Consider the following 15,623-nt stretch of genomic DNA (forward strand, 5'->3'; position numbering starts at 1 on the left):
ACTACTAGCTACACCAAAAATTTTCAGATCAATCAATCCAGTCACCCTCAATTGGTTGTTGTATGTGGTGCTGTTTTCTGGCTGGGTATAGCAGTGGTAACTATCTTATCTATATATATAAAAGCCTAAGCGACCATCCGACTGTTTGACTGCCTGACCCGTAGCTATGATGCGCACTGACCACCGAGGGGCAGACGCTCAATGCAGGAGCTGCCGAGCTGCCGTGACTTGGCAGCTGCGGTTCTTGGGTGACACACCTGGAACCAGAGAGGAGGGAGCTCGATTCTGGGGTGTGTCACCCGAGAACTGCCCTCTTGCAATCCGGGACCCCTTGGGGGATGTCGGAGAGCCGGTTTTGGCCTGATCCCCGCAGGCCAGGCTGAGGGACCCTACCAGTGAACGAATCCATGCACTGGGCCTCTAGTCTCCTGTAAATAGAGCACTGTGCCCCATGCACTGACCCCACACTGGTTTCCTTTTGAGCCCCACATAGATTTACCCCATTTTACCAGATGGAAGAGCCTTGTCCTCCAAGACCCGTCCATCCACATTTTGTTCATTCTAGTTAAGACCCAGCAGGCAGTCTCCCTTTCCACCACATCCCCGCACAGCCCTGACCTTTGATGACTTCTACATGGCCCATCTAGAAACACATCCAGGCATTCCTGAGACATCAAACTCTCACGTTACTATGAAGCATGGGCCCAACTTTTCATTAAAAACAACTATGTCCATCTCACAGTCATACATTAATGCAGAACCACTTATATGTATTTATAAATACTTGTTGGTTTAATAGCAATGTGGGGTATACGTTGGATTGTAAAAAAGTATTTAGTTTTAGATTCAATTAGTTACTGTAAAGCAGGTAGAAAGCATTTAATAAATTTCAAATCTAATGTTACCATTAAATATTTTATTTTGTTGAAATCTAAATGATGAAAATAGAATTTTATTCATTTTCAGCTGTCTCTTATTTTAAAATAGGTCTAATGTACAGACAAGAATAGAGACTAATATAATGAGCACTTCGGATCCACAGTTTAGCTTTATTAAATCTTAACATCGTCATATTTGCTTCAGATCTTAAACTGAATCACTCATTACAAATGAGGCCCCTTGTGCTCTCCTACCCAACCCGAGCCCTCCCACCTCACACTCTTCTTCAGAGCATTTTAATTTCAAGGACTGTAAGAGATTCTTTAAAATCCATCACTGAGAATGTACAGTAACAGACAACCCACTCAGCCAGCGCCACTTAGCTAAAATGTGACAGTACATTGCGGGTTCTTCTGGAGCCCAGGAGCCAGTAGGAGATCAACCTTCAGCAAGAACGGACTCAGCGAGGCTGTGGCATCTTTGAAAATGTCTATTTTGAACCATTTTTAGGAAAATTCATGACGGTCTGCATTCCAGGCCTCGCTGTGTGATGGGGGAGGTGGCCTCACCACCCCAGCCCCCACAAACCAGCATTTCCACTCTGCTGACTGTTTTTTTAATTGATTTTTGCATTTTCAATGTCTTCCGAAGCAGCACTAGTGAACCTGGGTTGTTCACACTGGTACAGGTTTCCGCAGATGGTCTGGTGAGAGTTGCTCAGGCCGAGTGGTCTGGCCAGCTGCACTGTCCCATCAGCCCTGCAGCCTTGGTGTGCAGTTTGTAGGACATGAGGTTTTCCAGGATGTATAGCACAGCGTTCGAGCGGAAATGCCAATAGCTGACGTGCACTGATTTGAATTCTAGAACCTTGTTTGTCAAATATAACTGCTAAGTAGTTAAATTTTCAAAAGCCAAATTAAAAATTCTCTTGATTTTATAGTTCTGTCTCTCTTGTTAAAGCTGAAAAACCACTAAATTTTACCTATTGAAAGTAAGAAAAGGTAATTTTGTAAGTTTTTTTAAAAACCATACCTCTGAAGCAAAAAGAATTAAATTTTTTCACTAGGGGGAAAAGCTATTAGGGATTTTTATGAATTGTCTTTAGTAGGAGGAAAAGCTATGGATGAGGGATTTTATGAAGTAAAAACAAAATTATAGTTTCCATTTGCATCAGTTAAACTTCCACACATATTGATTTAAATTGAGATCCATTTATTTTATTCCTTGCACAAAGGCTTGGAAGGGTTAGATATAAGATGAGGGTTGGAGAAATATGTTGTTTGATTGAATTAATTCATGGCTCTGTGCTGTGTCTTGCAGTTTGGTGTTTGGCAGTCAACTAGACATCCACTCGGGTGGCATAGACCTAGCTTTTCCGCATCATGAGAATGAAATTGCACAGTGTGAGGTCTTCCATCAGTGCCAGCAATGGGGAAATTACTTCCTACATTCTGGTAAGTAATGACTTCAGAGTAATGGTTCTATTTCAGTTCTGCCAGTTTTACCTTTTATTGGTGAGACAGATACATTTGGAAATACATAGATCAGCTAAAATAGGTCAAGAAGTGGAGCTGTCTCCTAAGTGTTTTTGAATTTCAGTCAGTTGGACATGAACTTCCTTGGATGGGAATGAGTCTGCCTTTTGGGAATTGAAATATGAATGACAAGAATATGGAAAAGGCTTTACAGTGCTGTTCTATATAAGTTTCCTTCTAATAAAACTATTGAGGAATCTTAAATAGTATGATGTAATCATTATTAGGAATATGCCAACTTTGAGCTGTAATATTGTTGCCATATATATCTGCCATCCTCTAATACCACTGCCTCTCATTTCACTGTTCAAAAACCACGGTTGGCTAACACCAGCCACCTGTTCTCAGGAGCAGATTGTGAAACAAGCAGCATCCTTGAGCATAGCAGCTTTGGAATTCCCTTTGACGCCTGGGAAGATTACTATGTCCAAATTTTGACAAAGGTCGTGGGGCAGTGTCAAATTGGTCCATTGCTTTTTGGAATGGACAGCTTAGGTATTTGGTGTTTGGTAGTGATAGGGTTGGGAAATGCAGATAATCAGCATCTGAAACACAGTCCATTAACAAATACCATTTCTTTAAGTCCTTGAATAAGGAAACTAGGTTATTCCAGTGAAATGGTGTAGAGATGCGCATTTTATAATGTGCAGTCGGCTGCTTAAAGTCTGGAGTAAGGGTTCACTTGGGTTTTCTTCATGGCAGTAAACTGAGGAGGCTGCTGCCCCAAAGTGCACGTACCGCTGTGTCTCCTTTACTCTCGAGCTGTCCTGGGCGGCATTCCCACCCTCTCTGTGTCCCCCAGGGTGCCCGGGAACCAGCATCTCCATTCTCTGCAGTGACCAGCTCGTTTCTGACTGCCTCACAGTAGTCCGAAAAGAAACGGAGCTGGCCGGACAGCTGTGGACGGCATATGAGCTGTTTGTCCTCTAGTATCCCACTTCATATCCCTGCATAGAACTCAACAGTAGCCAAATCTACTTTATTTCTGCCAGCGATGGGCCTTGCTGGGCAGATTCCCTAAGTAGAAGGGCTAAAGCCTGATGATCCTGGTTCCATGTTTTCCTTCCACTGTATTAACTGTCTGGGAAGTCAGAGCTTGATCCCTCCACAGACACTGCGTCCGTTAATGCTCATGAGAGTTACGGTTTGCTCTGAACACTATGAAGTGCAGGTGCCCTTCAGTGAACGGTGGGTCTGGGGATGAGTACTAACACTTCTCAGGCTCTGAGCTAATGACCGGTGTTTGGTGGCCATAAGACAGCAGGTCTTGTTTACCTTTAAGTGTGGGAATGGGGAAGGGGTTTTGTTGCTGTGTTTTGTTGTGACTTTTACCATCTGCTAAGGCACTCGAGGCTTCTCCATCACATTCACACCTGTCCTGGAGAGAGAGACAGCAGGGTCTCCTGACACACGGGAGAATGAATCTGGCCCTTCACATACTGGGGGTGAAGTAATACCAAGGTCTTGATAAGTCTGTGAAGTTCAGTTGCAACAGAGAATCTGATTGCTCCCAGAGACCTGCAAGCCCCACTCTGCAATTCTGAACATCTGTAAGCAGCTTTTATTGCCGGGTGGGCGCCTGGTTCGCAAAACCAGAGGTTTGTCATTTCTTCAGGTGTAGAGTCGGTTAAAGCGTCATTTCTAAGTTACAGGAAAGGGGTAGAGCGTGCACTGTTTCTGAGTGTCACAGTTCACCTGTTCCTGTCTGAGTTCTGAGTCAGCAGTGGTTCCTGTCCATCGCCCGCTGTGGGCTGGGTGTACCCGACACCCTTGAACCGGCACAGCTGTGGGCTCCATCTTCCTGGAGGGTCGACTGTGGGTGATTTGGGGAAATCTTCTATCCACATGTACATGGGTGTTTGCATATTGGAGAGAGCAGCATTCTGTTTCCTTCCTGTTCCCCGGGCAGCTGCAGTCGGAGCCCTGTGCTCAGGCACCTGTTGGAGAAGTGCCCGCTTCACCGCCTTCCCCTGTACAGATGGGACGGAGCAGTCCCTCTCTCCCCGCCAATGCAGTGAATGACTTTGTGTGTGTGTTTTTTCTCCTCAGGACATTTGCATGTAAAAGGCAAAGAAGAAAAAATGTCCAAATCACTGAAAAACTACATCACTATTAAGGTAATGTGCTCTCCTGCGTTGCTGCCAGCTTGCTGAACCTTGTTAAAGGCTGAGGTGTAGATGAGACCCCACCTCCCTGATTCCCAGTTTCCCTGGCCGCCCTTTCCCCATGGCCCTAAGGGGCTTCTCCTACTTCCGGGTCTAAATACTCTTTTTTTTTTCTTTTTTTTGTCTGAAAAGTGCACAGTGGTATTTCTCTATTTACTGTTCTCTCTTCCTGTGTGGCTCTCCACTGTTTTCTGTTGGCTTTTTAAAAAAATATTTTTTTTATTGATTTTTAGGGAGAAAGTGAGAGGGAGAGAAGGAAACATCAGCAGCTTCTTGTACGCCCTCTACTGGGGATTGAGCCTGCAACCTGGGCTGATTTCACTTAGCATAATGTCCTCAAGGGTCACCTGTGTTGTAGAGTGTGACAGGATTTGCTTATATTTTAAGGCTGAATAATAGTCCACTGTTCTGTTCAGGCTTCTACTCTACAACTGTCTCTCTACTTTTACTTTCCCTCTGGCATTGACTTTTTGAAGAAACCAGGCCATTTTTTTTGAACACCCCACATTTGGAATTTGTTGCTTTGTGGTGTCATTTAACTTGTTCTTCTAGCTCCCGTATTTCCTGTAACTGGAAGTGAGGTCTCAAGGCTGATTCCATTTAGATCAAACCTGCTTGGCGGAAACACTGCATCAGTGGTGCTGTGGACTTCCTCTGGGGCAGTGGTCGGCAAACTTATTAGTCAACAGAGCCAAATATCAACAGTACAACGATTGAAATTTCTTTTGAGAGCCAAATTTTTTAAACTTAAACTTCTTCTAACGCCACTTCTTCAAAATAGACTCGCCCAGGCCATGGTATTTTGTGGAAGAGCCACACTCAAGGGGCCGAAGAGCCGCATGTGGCTCGCGAGCCTCAGTTTGCCGACCACGGCTCCGGGGCCACAGTGTCAGACTGTGGGACCTAGTGATGATAAATTTGACTGCTTGGCTAGGGGATGGCCACAGTGTCTCTGCTGTTGAGAGGTTTATTTCCTTTTTGTGAATATCTAGAACCTGCAAGATAATGTCATGTCAGTATCTTGTTCCCAGCAGCCTTCTGCCCTGCAAGTTTGGCATCCTTTGGTGCGCTCCACCTTTGTGCTCTTTCATTGATTCTTGCAGTTGGCCTTGTCTCATTCTGTTGCTTCTTTTACATTTACTAGTGAGCATTCTGCTTTAAAGAAAGGGTTTTTGTCTTTCTCTGTTTCTCTTCAGTGTCACTACAGACTTAAGGATTTACTTTGTGTATTATCAACTCAGTCTTTATTCTTTTTGTGCTGACATTATCCCAGATTTGGACAGGGAGGGCTCCTGTGTCCTGGGGTCATGTCTCGCCTGCATCCTTGCTTTAGGCCCTGTTCACCTTTTGCATCCTCCCAGACCGGCCATTTCTCCGAGGTGCCTCGCTGCCTTTGTTGGGAAATGGAGTTTTGAACCAAGACCTGAGCACCTAGTGTGTTTATTGCTGCTGGAGTGCAAATATCTCTTTGAGATACTGATTTTGTTTCCTTTGGATTTATACCCAGAAGTGGAATTGCTGGATTATATGGTAGATCAAGTTTTAGGGTATTTTTTTGAGAATTATAATTTTTGTTTATGCAGCTATTGAACTAAATCTTTATTTTTTTTATTCTTGACAGTGCTTCCAGCAGGTGAGACCTTGTCTAACCTACTTGTGTGCCCAGGTGTCCCCTTAGTGTAAGTCCCTGCACCAAAGCCAGCCCGTAGCCAGAGATGCTCCCAGCCTGGGTTATTTTCTAAACAGCGTCCTTAAACCCCCAGCAGAGCACCTTACTAGCCTTGGCGCGGGGTCCTGGCCAGGTGTTTCCTCTCAGCTGTTGCATGCTGGTTACTGTTGCTGAGGGGAGGCCAGAGATACCATTGGACAAAAAGGGGTGGACAGGAGTGCAGAAGGGCTGAGGACGTCTCCTTTTACCAGCCTTGGGCAAACTACGGCCCGCGGGCCGGATCCGGCTGTTCTATCCGGTTCTCTTGCTCTCCCCTCCGCTCCTTTACTTTGAATTTATATTAGTTCACACAAACACTCCATCCATGTTTTTGTTCCAGCCCTCCGGTCCAGTTTAAGAACCCATTGTGGCCCTCGAGTCAAAAAGTTTGCCCACCCCTGCCTTTTACTCTCTGAGAATTCAAACACTCCTCGCGGAGCCCGTTTCCCTCGGTGCCCAGCATTGGTCAGTCGGTGGCATGGTCACTGTGGGTGGCCTGGCCAGGCTGAGCAGAGCCCTAGCGTCTTTCCTGGGGCCACACTGGAACCCGTCGTAGGTTGGGCCCTTTCCCCCCATCCTCCCTTACCCCGTGTCTTATCCCTTTAAAATCATGCAGAACTTCCTACTGACCACCAGAGAGAGGTTCTGTTGAACGTGGTGCTATCTTAATGATTTCTGATATGTTGCCCCTTGCTATCCTTTCTGATATGGAAATTTCCACTTCTTCGTGCTGACATTGTGGAAATAACCAAGAGGATGATACCAATTGGGCTTTTATTTTGTTTACTTTTTTTCTTTTAATCCTCACCCAAGATATGTTTCCATTGATTTTTAGAGAGAGTGGAAGAGAGAGGGAAAGACAGAGAGAAACATCGATGTGAAAGAACATCGATTGGTTGCCTCCTGCACGCGCCCTGACCAGGGCCTCGGCCGGGGAGGAGCCTGCAACCGAGGTATGTGCCCTTGACCAGAATCGAACCCGGAGCCCTTTGGTCTGCAGGCCGACGCTCCAGCCATTGAGCCAAACTGGCCAGGGCTATTTCACATTTACTTTTATGAGAGGCAGGATGGTTTATTCTTTGAGAAACATGTCTGCTTCAAGTTCAGTGCCTCAGAGAACCATGTCACCGGAGAGAATGACCTGGGCCCTCTCCCCTCAGTCCAGCCTGAGCGTGGATGTTGCTTGTTCTGACGTTACCACAGCCAAGCTTTCTGGACCGTCCCCTTCCTGCTCCTGGGAGCCTGTCCCCCTCACACAGCCAGGAGCTGTGTGTCCCTTCCTGAGCGCAGTCCCTCTGCGGTTCCCAGGCTGCTGGGTGGCCTCTGGTGGTGGCCCTGTCCTCATGACGAGGGTGAGAAAACGGTGCCGTGGGGAAGGCTCCCAGGCCATCAGCAGAGCAGACTCCCAATGCGCCTGGTGGAGCCGGGACCCCAGGCCGACGGGCCTCTCCTCTCGGCCTTTCCCACAGACGCTGGGACTGAATGTGGACAGTTAGCAGGGAAAGTGCTAAGAGTGAGTTTGGAGGCGAAACAAAGCTTTTCATAAACATTCCTGATTGCTTGACGTGTGAGAACTCACCTCCGAGTGATACAAATGGGAAAGACAAGCACTGTACAGCTCTCCCACCTCTCTCTCTCAGGACTTTCTGAAGACATTCTCCCCCGATGTCTTACGGCTCTTCTGCCTGCGGAGCAGCTACCGGTCAGGTGAGCCGACAGGGCCTTTGGGGGGATGGTCACAGCGTGTGCCGTGTGCAGCTGGGGAGAGACTGCTCTGACAGTGTGGGGAATACCAAAATACCGGCTGAGTAATAAGCACTGTCTTGTTAGTGTGGCTCTTCATCCCCTAAGGTTTGGGTTCAGAAAGTAAGTCCGAGGATACACTATTGCATAATACCAGCACTTAGCCGGAAGGTTCCAAAAGCTTATGGAGGACATGGGTTTCCAGTCAGTCCTCCCCGTCCACTCCCCTCCTCCCCCTCTGTGGGGTCTGGGCCCCAGAGTGCCCTCCACTTCCTGCTCCATGAACAGAACAATTGGACTGGCTGTCGTTACACAGGGACAGAACCAGGAGCCCTCAAATGGGTCCCACCCAGCGTAGGCAGGCCCTGCTGTGCTGCGCTGTGTGCTGCTCAGGGGTGGGGTGGGGGAGGGGGAGGGGAGGGGGACGAGGATGTCTAGCACCCTGTGCCCAGGGCCAGAGGTCTCCTCTTCTCCCTGGAAGGCCAGGTCTGGGGACGCCCGGCACTGCCCTGCCTGACTTGACCACTGTGACAGTAAGATGCCGCCGGTGTCTATGACCCTGCAGGAGCAGGTGCCCTTTGGGGGTAGGTGGGCTCCTCAGCCTGTGCACTGGGCACGACCATGCGACCAGGGAGGCAGAGACTGGGGTGATGCAGCCACAATCCAAGAACGTCTGGGCCACCAGAAGCTGCAAGAGACAAGGCAGAACCCTCCCCTGGAACCTCTGGAAAGCGCACGCCAGCTGATCCCTTGATTTCAGTTTTTACCCCCAGAGCTGCAAGAGAAGAAATTGTTGTTTTTTTGTCCCCAGATCTGTGGCACTGAGGCACGATACCCAGGACACTGATCCCCACCACTTAGGGAGTAGCTGACACACGTCTACCTCTCTGGCTGTGCCTTTTGTGGGGGCCTGGACATGGTGTCCAGTGGCTCAGGTGGGCTGGCCCAGGTGGGAGTTCTTAAATCTGTCATCACGTACTCTACCATGCTGAGTTCGAGGTCTAATCCTCTCCCTCTCCTGAAATATTGAGCCCAAAGCCCTCATGGCATCAGCTGGTCTTTGAGCTGCATCAGGTACCCAAGTGGATGTCTCCCAGTTTCCAGAGTCAGCTTTCTGTCCACCTGTCAGTGAGAATGAGCCCCCTCAGCCAAAATATATAGGGAGAAGTTTTTCACGTTTCTTCTGAGGTGATGAGATAACCGAGTCAGGACAGACAGGTCTACGTGGCTCAGGCCTCAGGGAGGCGCGGGATAGGGGGCAGCTGCCCCTCTCCACTGCTGGGTTTCTGGAGTAGCGTGAGGATGGCCTGGCTAAGAAAATCTGGGTCTGCAGGTGTGAGCATGCTCGATGGGCACCCCCAGCTAACCCTTCCCCCTTCCTCAGCCGTGGACTACAGCGACAGCACTGTGCAGGAAGCTCAGCACCTCCTCCGGGCCGTGGCCGCGTTCGCCCAGGATGCTCGGGCCTACATGAAGGGGCAGCTGGTGTGCAGCCCCATCAGGGAAGACGTGCTGTGGGAGAGGTGGGTGCTCTCCCAGATCTGCCCAGAGAGCCCTGGGCACCGGTGCGGGGCTGCCTGGAGGGAAGCGAGGCTTTTGGAGACTAAGGCTACCTGAGTGCTGGTGGGAAGGTCCCTCAGGCTCTGTGGCCTCGGAGAAGTCTGTGGCCCACCTGTGGGTGGCTGTGAAGGTTGTAAATAATGTGCCTGGATGGGTTTTCCCGCTGGTGTTTATTAGTGTGAACTGAACAGAGGCCCTTGTCACTACAAGGGTGAGGGCGGGTGCCAGGCCGGAGGGAAGAGGGGGCTCCAGGGCTTTGCCTCCACAATTGAATGCTCTGGTCCAGGTGTGGACGCTGCTTGTCACAATGGCCAGAACTGGTCCCAGGGCCTGCCCAGCCGCAGGGTGGCCCAGACCCAGTCCTTCCCCACGCCCGGAGAGGGGGGATTCCAAAGGAAGCGGGGCCAACCCAGTAAAGAGGGGCAGCGGGGAGTTAGATGTGGAGGTAAAGCCTTGTGACAGGTAGCGGGTGTGTAGGTGAGACCAGGCAGATGAGAGAGGAGGGCCCAGGGGGCCTGAGTGTCCTTGTGGGCTGAGGAGTAATGAGGGAGGATGACCACCATGGAGACTGTGCTGGAGGGGCTGACGGGAGGAGAGAAGAGAGGGCTGCTGGGGGTGGGAGTGGGACACAAGCCTGCTCCGCCTGAGGGAGGCCACCTGCTGTTGGCCGTGAGTGACACGTGTGTTTCTCATCTAAGGCTCAGCCACACCAAGGCTGCTGTGAAGGCTGCCTTGGCCGACGACTTTGACACGCCTAGGGCCGTGGATGCCGTCTTGGATCTCATTCACCAGGCAAACAGACAGCTGAAGGTGGTCACTAAGGTAACTCAATGGCCACAAAGTAGGGTTTTTGTTTGTTTGGTTTTTCCTCATAAAGAACAGATGCCACTTCCCAACTCTCTCGGGTAACCATCCTCCACAGCTGGTGGCTTCCAGGCCTCTCCTGACCTTCCCAAAATTCCTGAAGCTGCTTCAGCCGAATGTGGCCTGCCCTGCTGGCCCTGCAAGAGGCACCGCCTCCCAGAGCCCCAAGCAGTAGATGCGGCGTTGTGTGGGCACGGAGGCCCCAGCACACTGAGAGCCGGCATTGCGTGTTGGCTAACGCAGGAGCACGCAGCCCTCCTGTTTGCTCCGAGGAAGCTGAGTTCACTGCTAAAACGTGAAATGAGGGAGGAAGCCCTATGTTGGGACCTTGACTCAGTGCCCACCCAACCTGTCCCTTTTCTGGGCCTTGGTGTCATCCCACTCCTGAGGCTCTGCCCTCATGACCGTGACCTCCCAAAGGCCCTGTCTCCTGAGACCGCCATCATGCTGGGGGCAAGGTTTCCATGTATGAATTTGGGGGGACACAAGCCTTCAGACCATAACATCCCCATATTCTAGGTGGGCGGGCTCAGGTGCAGGATTAAGTTACTGCCCCGGGTCGTCTGGCTTGCGGAGTAGCAGCTCCAGCGTTAGTCCAGGGCCTCCTGCCAGCTTGTCTGCATGGAGGCACAGCAGGCAGAAGTGACCTGTTACACCTTTGCCTTTAAAGAGTCTTCTCTGGGTAATCTGTCACAGGAGCCTGGTGGTCCCAGGAGCCCTGCTGTGTTCGGCTCCATCAACTCCTACGTTGAGCAATTTTTTGAGACAGTTGGAATTTCTCTGGCAGAACGACAGGTACACCCTTCTCTTTTCAGTCCTCAGTGGTGGGATATTTACAAGCCAATCCAATAAGAACCATTTTCCCCCTTTAATGGATACTTTTAAATGCCAATTTATGTGCTCAAAATACATTACATCCCTTAAAAAGTCAGCACTCAGAGCTAATATCTTAACTGAAACTGCAACAATTCTAAGAAGCAGCAGTGCATTTTAACTACAGAGTGGTGTGTCATCAGTTCTGTACACACTCGTTTTTATTTTTTTTATTTTATTATGTTTGTTTAGAAAGAATCTCAAAATGTACAGACAGCTATACTGTAAGAACGTTTTTCCTGAGCCACCTGAGCGTAAGCTGCCAGCCAAGCCCCCCTCAGTGTGTCTCCTACAAACAGGAGCTGTCCAGCCCCAGCCCTTCGGGCTCCCCAGTCTCCCATGAGCCCTTTGTGGTACAGTCCATTCAGGACTCGGGGTGCTTTCAGCTGTTGGCCTTGCCTGGTACCTTCCCCATCGGCCATGTCTCCGAGGGGCCTGGTTGCTCTTAGAGAACTAGGTGGTCAGAAGGTAGGACCTAAGTGCCAGGTGTGCTCATCGTGCTTGGGCCACAGCTGCTCCGGGCCCTTGATGGGCAGAGAGGGAGAAGAGTGTGGGCATACTGTGCGCACGATATCCAAGTTCATTTCTGTATCGCTCTACATTGACTAAAACTCAGGGGTTACCACCAACACTTCAATTCTGGTCCCCAGCAAAGGGTTCATTCTGCTTTCCTCACTTTCCATACAAAAGTGACAGTGAGAAGCCTGCTTTCCAGTACCCTAAACGTATTTCCTTAGGTATTCTTCTCCCAGTGCATAGTCTCCCACTGTGGGACACCCCCTCACTCACTGGAACTGACTCCCATCCCTGCCTGGACACCCTTTACATCCGAGGCTGTCCCCTCAGCAGGCTGCCCTCTGCCATGGACACTCCACAGGGCTCTGCGGCCCTCCACCTCTCCACGGGGCCCACCTTGCTCTGCTTCACATAATGGCTTTAGGACTGTTGAGGATGGGGAAAGTAAAAGGCTAAAAGAGCCATTTTAGACAACACTGCATGTGAACAGGTTAACGGGGAAAGGTCGGACTGCAGATGGGAGTGACCATCACAGGCACTGGAATCACCCCTCCTTCCAGGTTCCTTTACAGCTCTGCCAGGTTCTGCTGCCGCCATTGAGCCGGGGCATGGGACAGCTGCTCACTGCTTTGAAGGGGTGGGGCTGCCCTGTTAGCTCAGCTGCCTGGCACTAGGGGGACCCCACCACTTGGGGCGGGGCGGGGGGGGGGGGGCGGGCTCGGCTGGAGGTGGGAATCATGGAGGTCTGGCTCCTAGCTGCCCACCTGCTGTGATCTGGGGTCATCCCCTGTGAGCTGGGGCACATCTCTCACAAACTTTAAGTACAATGAATTTCTGACCTTAACACAAATTGCAGTGTCTTTGTGATAATTCCCAGGCTTGCTTTAGTAATAGATGTCAGTTACTTGGTAGACTTAATGTCCTTTCCTGAGCAGTCCAGGGACCATCAGCCAGTTCAGACAAAAGTGACTGGTCTGTGGTGACCAAGTTTTTGCAAGGTCTGTATTAATTTTCACATGAGATGCCCCAGAATCAGTTATTGAGTAGGAAAAAGGCAGACTTGGCCAGGTTGTGCCTGGCCCTTGTCAGAAATAGCTCCTTCACCTCCCCACCTCAACAGCTGACACTGGAGCCCACTTTGGACTGTTTTTCTGGGGGGAAGAGGGAGGGGCTCATGGTTTTATAACAAGAATTGTCTTTACCAGGCTCCTCAGAAAAATGGCCTATTGCTGGCTTGGTGCAGAGCAATAATTGAAGACCTATGAGGTTTAAGAAGTTTGACCCAAAAGTAAAAAGTTGTGGGTTCTGTTTCTTCTTTCACACATGTGAACACAATAGCCACTCGATCCCTTCTCCATTATGGAGGATGGAATTGTGTAGAAGGGGGAGGACTTCTGGCAACTTGGAGCGGTGTAAATCCCATTTGACTTGTTGAAATTTCTCCAGCTGTGCACCGAGACTTGGTCTCTCCAACTGCCCAGTGAAAACTGTGTGTGTGAGTCACGTGTCTACACTGTTTCAAATACTTGGTTAGAGTGAATAGATTTGGTTTCACTGGTCAATAAGGCTTATTAGCCTTCTAGACTCTGCCTAGTGAAGAGATGATAAACGAAACATCTTTAGATGCTGGCACATCTGTGGAGCATCTGCTCCCAGCTTGTTAGTGTGAGTCCAGGATTGGAGGCAGGAAAACCTGCTGCAGGCCTGACCCCTAAGATTACTCTGAGGCCTGAGGTGGGTGCTCTGAGTGGCATTAGGGACTCTGCCTGAGTGAGAGAGACATTCAGGAGAGGAAAGTGGAGACTTGCCAATAGCCCGGAACCTCACAGCCTCTCTTCCCAGACCGATGAGAGCAGCTGGCCAAGGTTCCCCTCAGTGCCGGGCGGGGGGCGGGGGCGGGCGGGAGGACGCATGCTGGATGGCCTTAGTACAGAACTCACTGGTCCCATCAGCCAGCACAGCTGTCTGGGCTGCTAGCAGGATCTCACTGGTTATACTACTCTGCCTGGTGCAGTTTGTTTCAGGGGACAGCAGCTCAGCCACGCTGCACAGCGTGGTGGAGGAATTGGTCCGATTCCGGCTCAAGGTCCGGCAGTTCGCCCTGGCCACGGGAGAGGCTACCAAGGAAGCCCGGCGGCAGCAGCTCCTAGAGAGGCAGCCCCTGCTGGAGGCATGTGACACTCTGCGCCAGGACCTTGCCGCCCACGGCGTCAGTATTAAGGTGAGCCACTGCCACCGAGGCCCAGTGACAGTGGGGATGACCACCCTGAGATGCTGTGCAAACCAGCTGGCTCACACAAACATGGGGGTGGGTCCAAGCTCAGACATCCCCTGTGCTGATGCTGCTTGTGAGCACAGATACCCATCCTGTGACGAAAAGGAAGGCATGGGGTCAGAGCCAGGAGGGACACTGAGGTGGAGGGACCTGGGAGAGGGTCAGAATCACAACCTGGAGGGAGACTGCGGCCCCGGGACATGTGTACTCAAGCACCTGGGTGGACACAGAGCAGACCTGTGCTCTTGCCCAATCCTTTCCTGCCCCAAGTGCTGCCCCAGCCTGACAATGGAAGGCAGGAGCTGACCGTTTCTAAGATCCAGCTGCTTCCTTTAGTGCAGCCCTGACCTGTGGACACAGCAGGCAGTGCCTCCTGTCACTCTGAGCCCTGACTATCTCACCCATTTACTCCTTGAGCTGAGTGAGCCTGCTCAGCCGGGACCTTTTTCCTCCCCCACCCCCAGGACAGGAGCAGCACATCCACATGGGAACTGCTGGGTCAGAGGTCAGAAGACCACAAACCTGGGAGCTGAGGATGCGTGAAGCGGGAACCACAGGCTCACAATACGGCTCTGTGCTTGCTTAAGTCCCTATAGAAGCTTTACATTAAAGTTTTCCATTGTGACTATTTAGTCAACATTAAAATACGTCAAACTGATATCATTCCATTGGTGTGTTAGTAACTATGCTTAAAGATGGATTTCTTTATAGTACCAACAGCCACAGACTCAAGTGCAGTTTAGTTAAATCAGCCAACATTGTCATCTGTGATATAACCCAACCAGCCTGTGTCCCTGAGCCAGAGCCCAGGATGTAAGTTGTAAATGGGGGTACCAGAAGCCGCCATAGGAAGGTAGGTGGGACCTGTGAGTGGGGTCAACAGGGCAGCAGCTTCCAGGACAGCCCTTATCCCAAGAGGATCTTGGGGGGATTTGGCCATGCTGCCTGCTCCAAAGCAGGATGAAACAGCCTGTACCTCGAGTGCTGGGCAGTGATGAATTGGGGGATGGTTACTCTGGAGGAGTGGGACGGCAGGGGTGCGAGCAGGACACAGAGGTGTGACAGAGGAGGCCAAGGCCAAGGGGGCGAGCATACGGCAGACTACCTGGGACCAAGCTTACTGGCCTTGATCTCGGTCCCCTTACCTTTCTGCACAGGTGGGGAGCTATAGCTGTTTGGTGAACCAGAAGGAAACGGTGATCCTCTTGGCAATTCCCCCAACTCTCAGGTCCTGGCTGGGTGCAGCCTCAGGCAGCAGATAAGCCACATGCTAGGCACAGTTGTAGATAGCTTGGTGTGGCTCTGCAGCGTGTTTACTTTGTCACTAACATTCATGACCCTCAAAGGCATTTCTCTTCTATAGAGAAGGAAACCTGTTCAGAAGCTGACATGCTAAAAGTGACTCAATTAGTGCATAGTGCATGGTAGAGTGCAGAACCAGGTGGCAGGCAGCCCCGTACAGAGAGACATCCAAACAGGTCGAATCAGTACTGGGGAAGCAGACT

At 50.5% G+C, this 15,623-nt stretch overlaps 1 protein-coding gene across 4 annotated transcripts in view; it reads left to right on the forward strand.

The window, feature by feature from the left end:
• CARS2 (cysteinyl-tRNA synthetase 2, mitochondrial) overlaps window positions 1-14,798 on the forward strand; it is a 37,443-nt gene extending 22,645 nt beyond the window's left edge. The window contains exons 8-15 of one of the 4 annotated variants that reach the window (XR_013960161.1): window positions 2,200-2,333; window positions 4,464-4,531; window positions 7,928-7,994; window positions 9,415-9,553; window positions 10,289-10,412; window positions 10,513-11,249; window positions 13,858-14,064; window positions 14,583-14,774. Coding sequence is in view for 3 of the 4 variants with exons in the window: in XM_080660866.1 (XP_080516992.1) it covers window positions 2,200-2,333; window positions 4,464-4,531; window positions 7,928-7,994; window positions 9,415-9,553; window positions 10,289-10,412; window positions 11,151-11,249; window positions 13,858-14,064; window positions 14,588-14,704 (955 nt within the window). In the remaining variant the exon portion in view is untranslated. Of the gene's footprint in view, window positions 1-2,199; window positions 2,334-4,463; window positions 4,532-7,927; window positions 7,995-9,414; window positions 9,554-10,288; window positions 10,413-10,512; window positions 11,250-13,857; window positions 14,065-14,582 lie in introns of all 4 variants that reach the window. The other 3 variants (XM_080660864.1, XM_080660866.1, XM_080660865.1) reach the window with 3 other exon arrangements.
• Window positions 14,799-15,623: the final 825 nt, after the last annotated feature.

This window comes from Plecotus auritus (assembly GCF_963455305.1).
Source record: "Plecotus auritus genome assembly, chromosome: 3".
NCBI lineage: Eukaryota > Metazoa > Chordata > Mammalia > Chiroptera > Vespertilionidae > Plecotus > Plecotus auritus.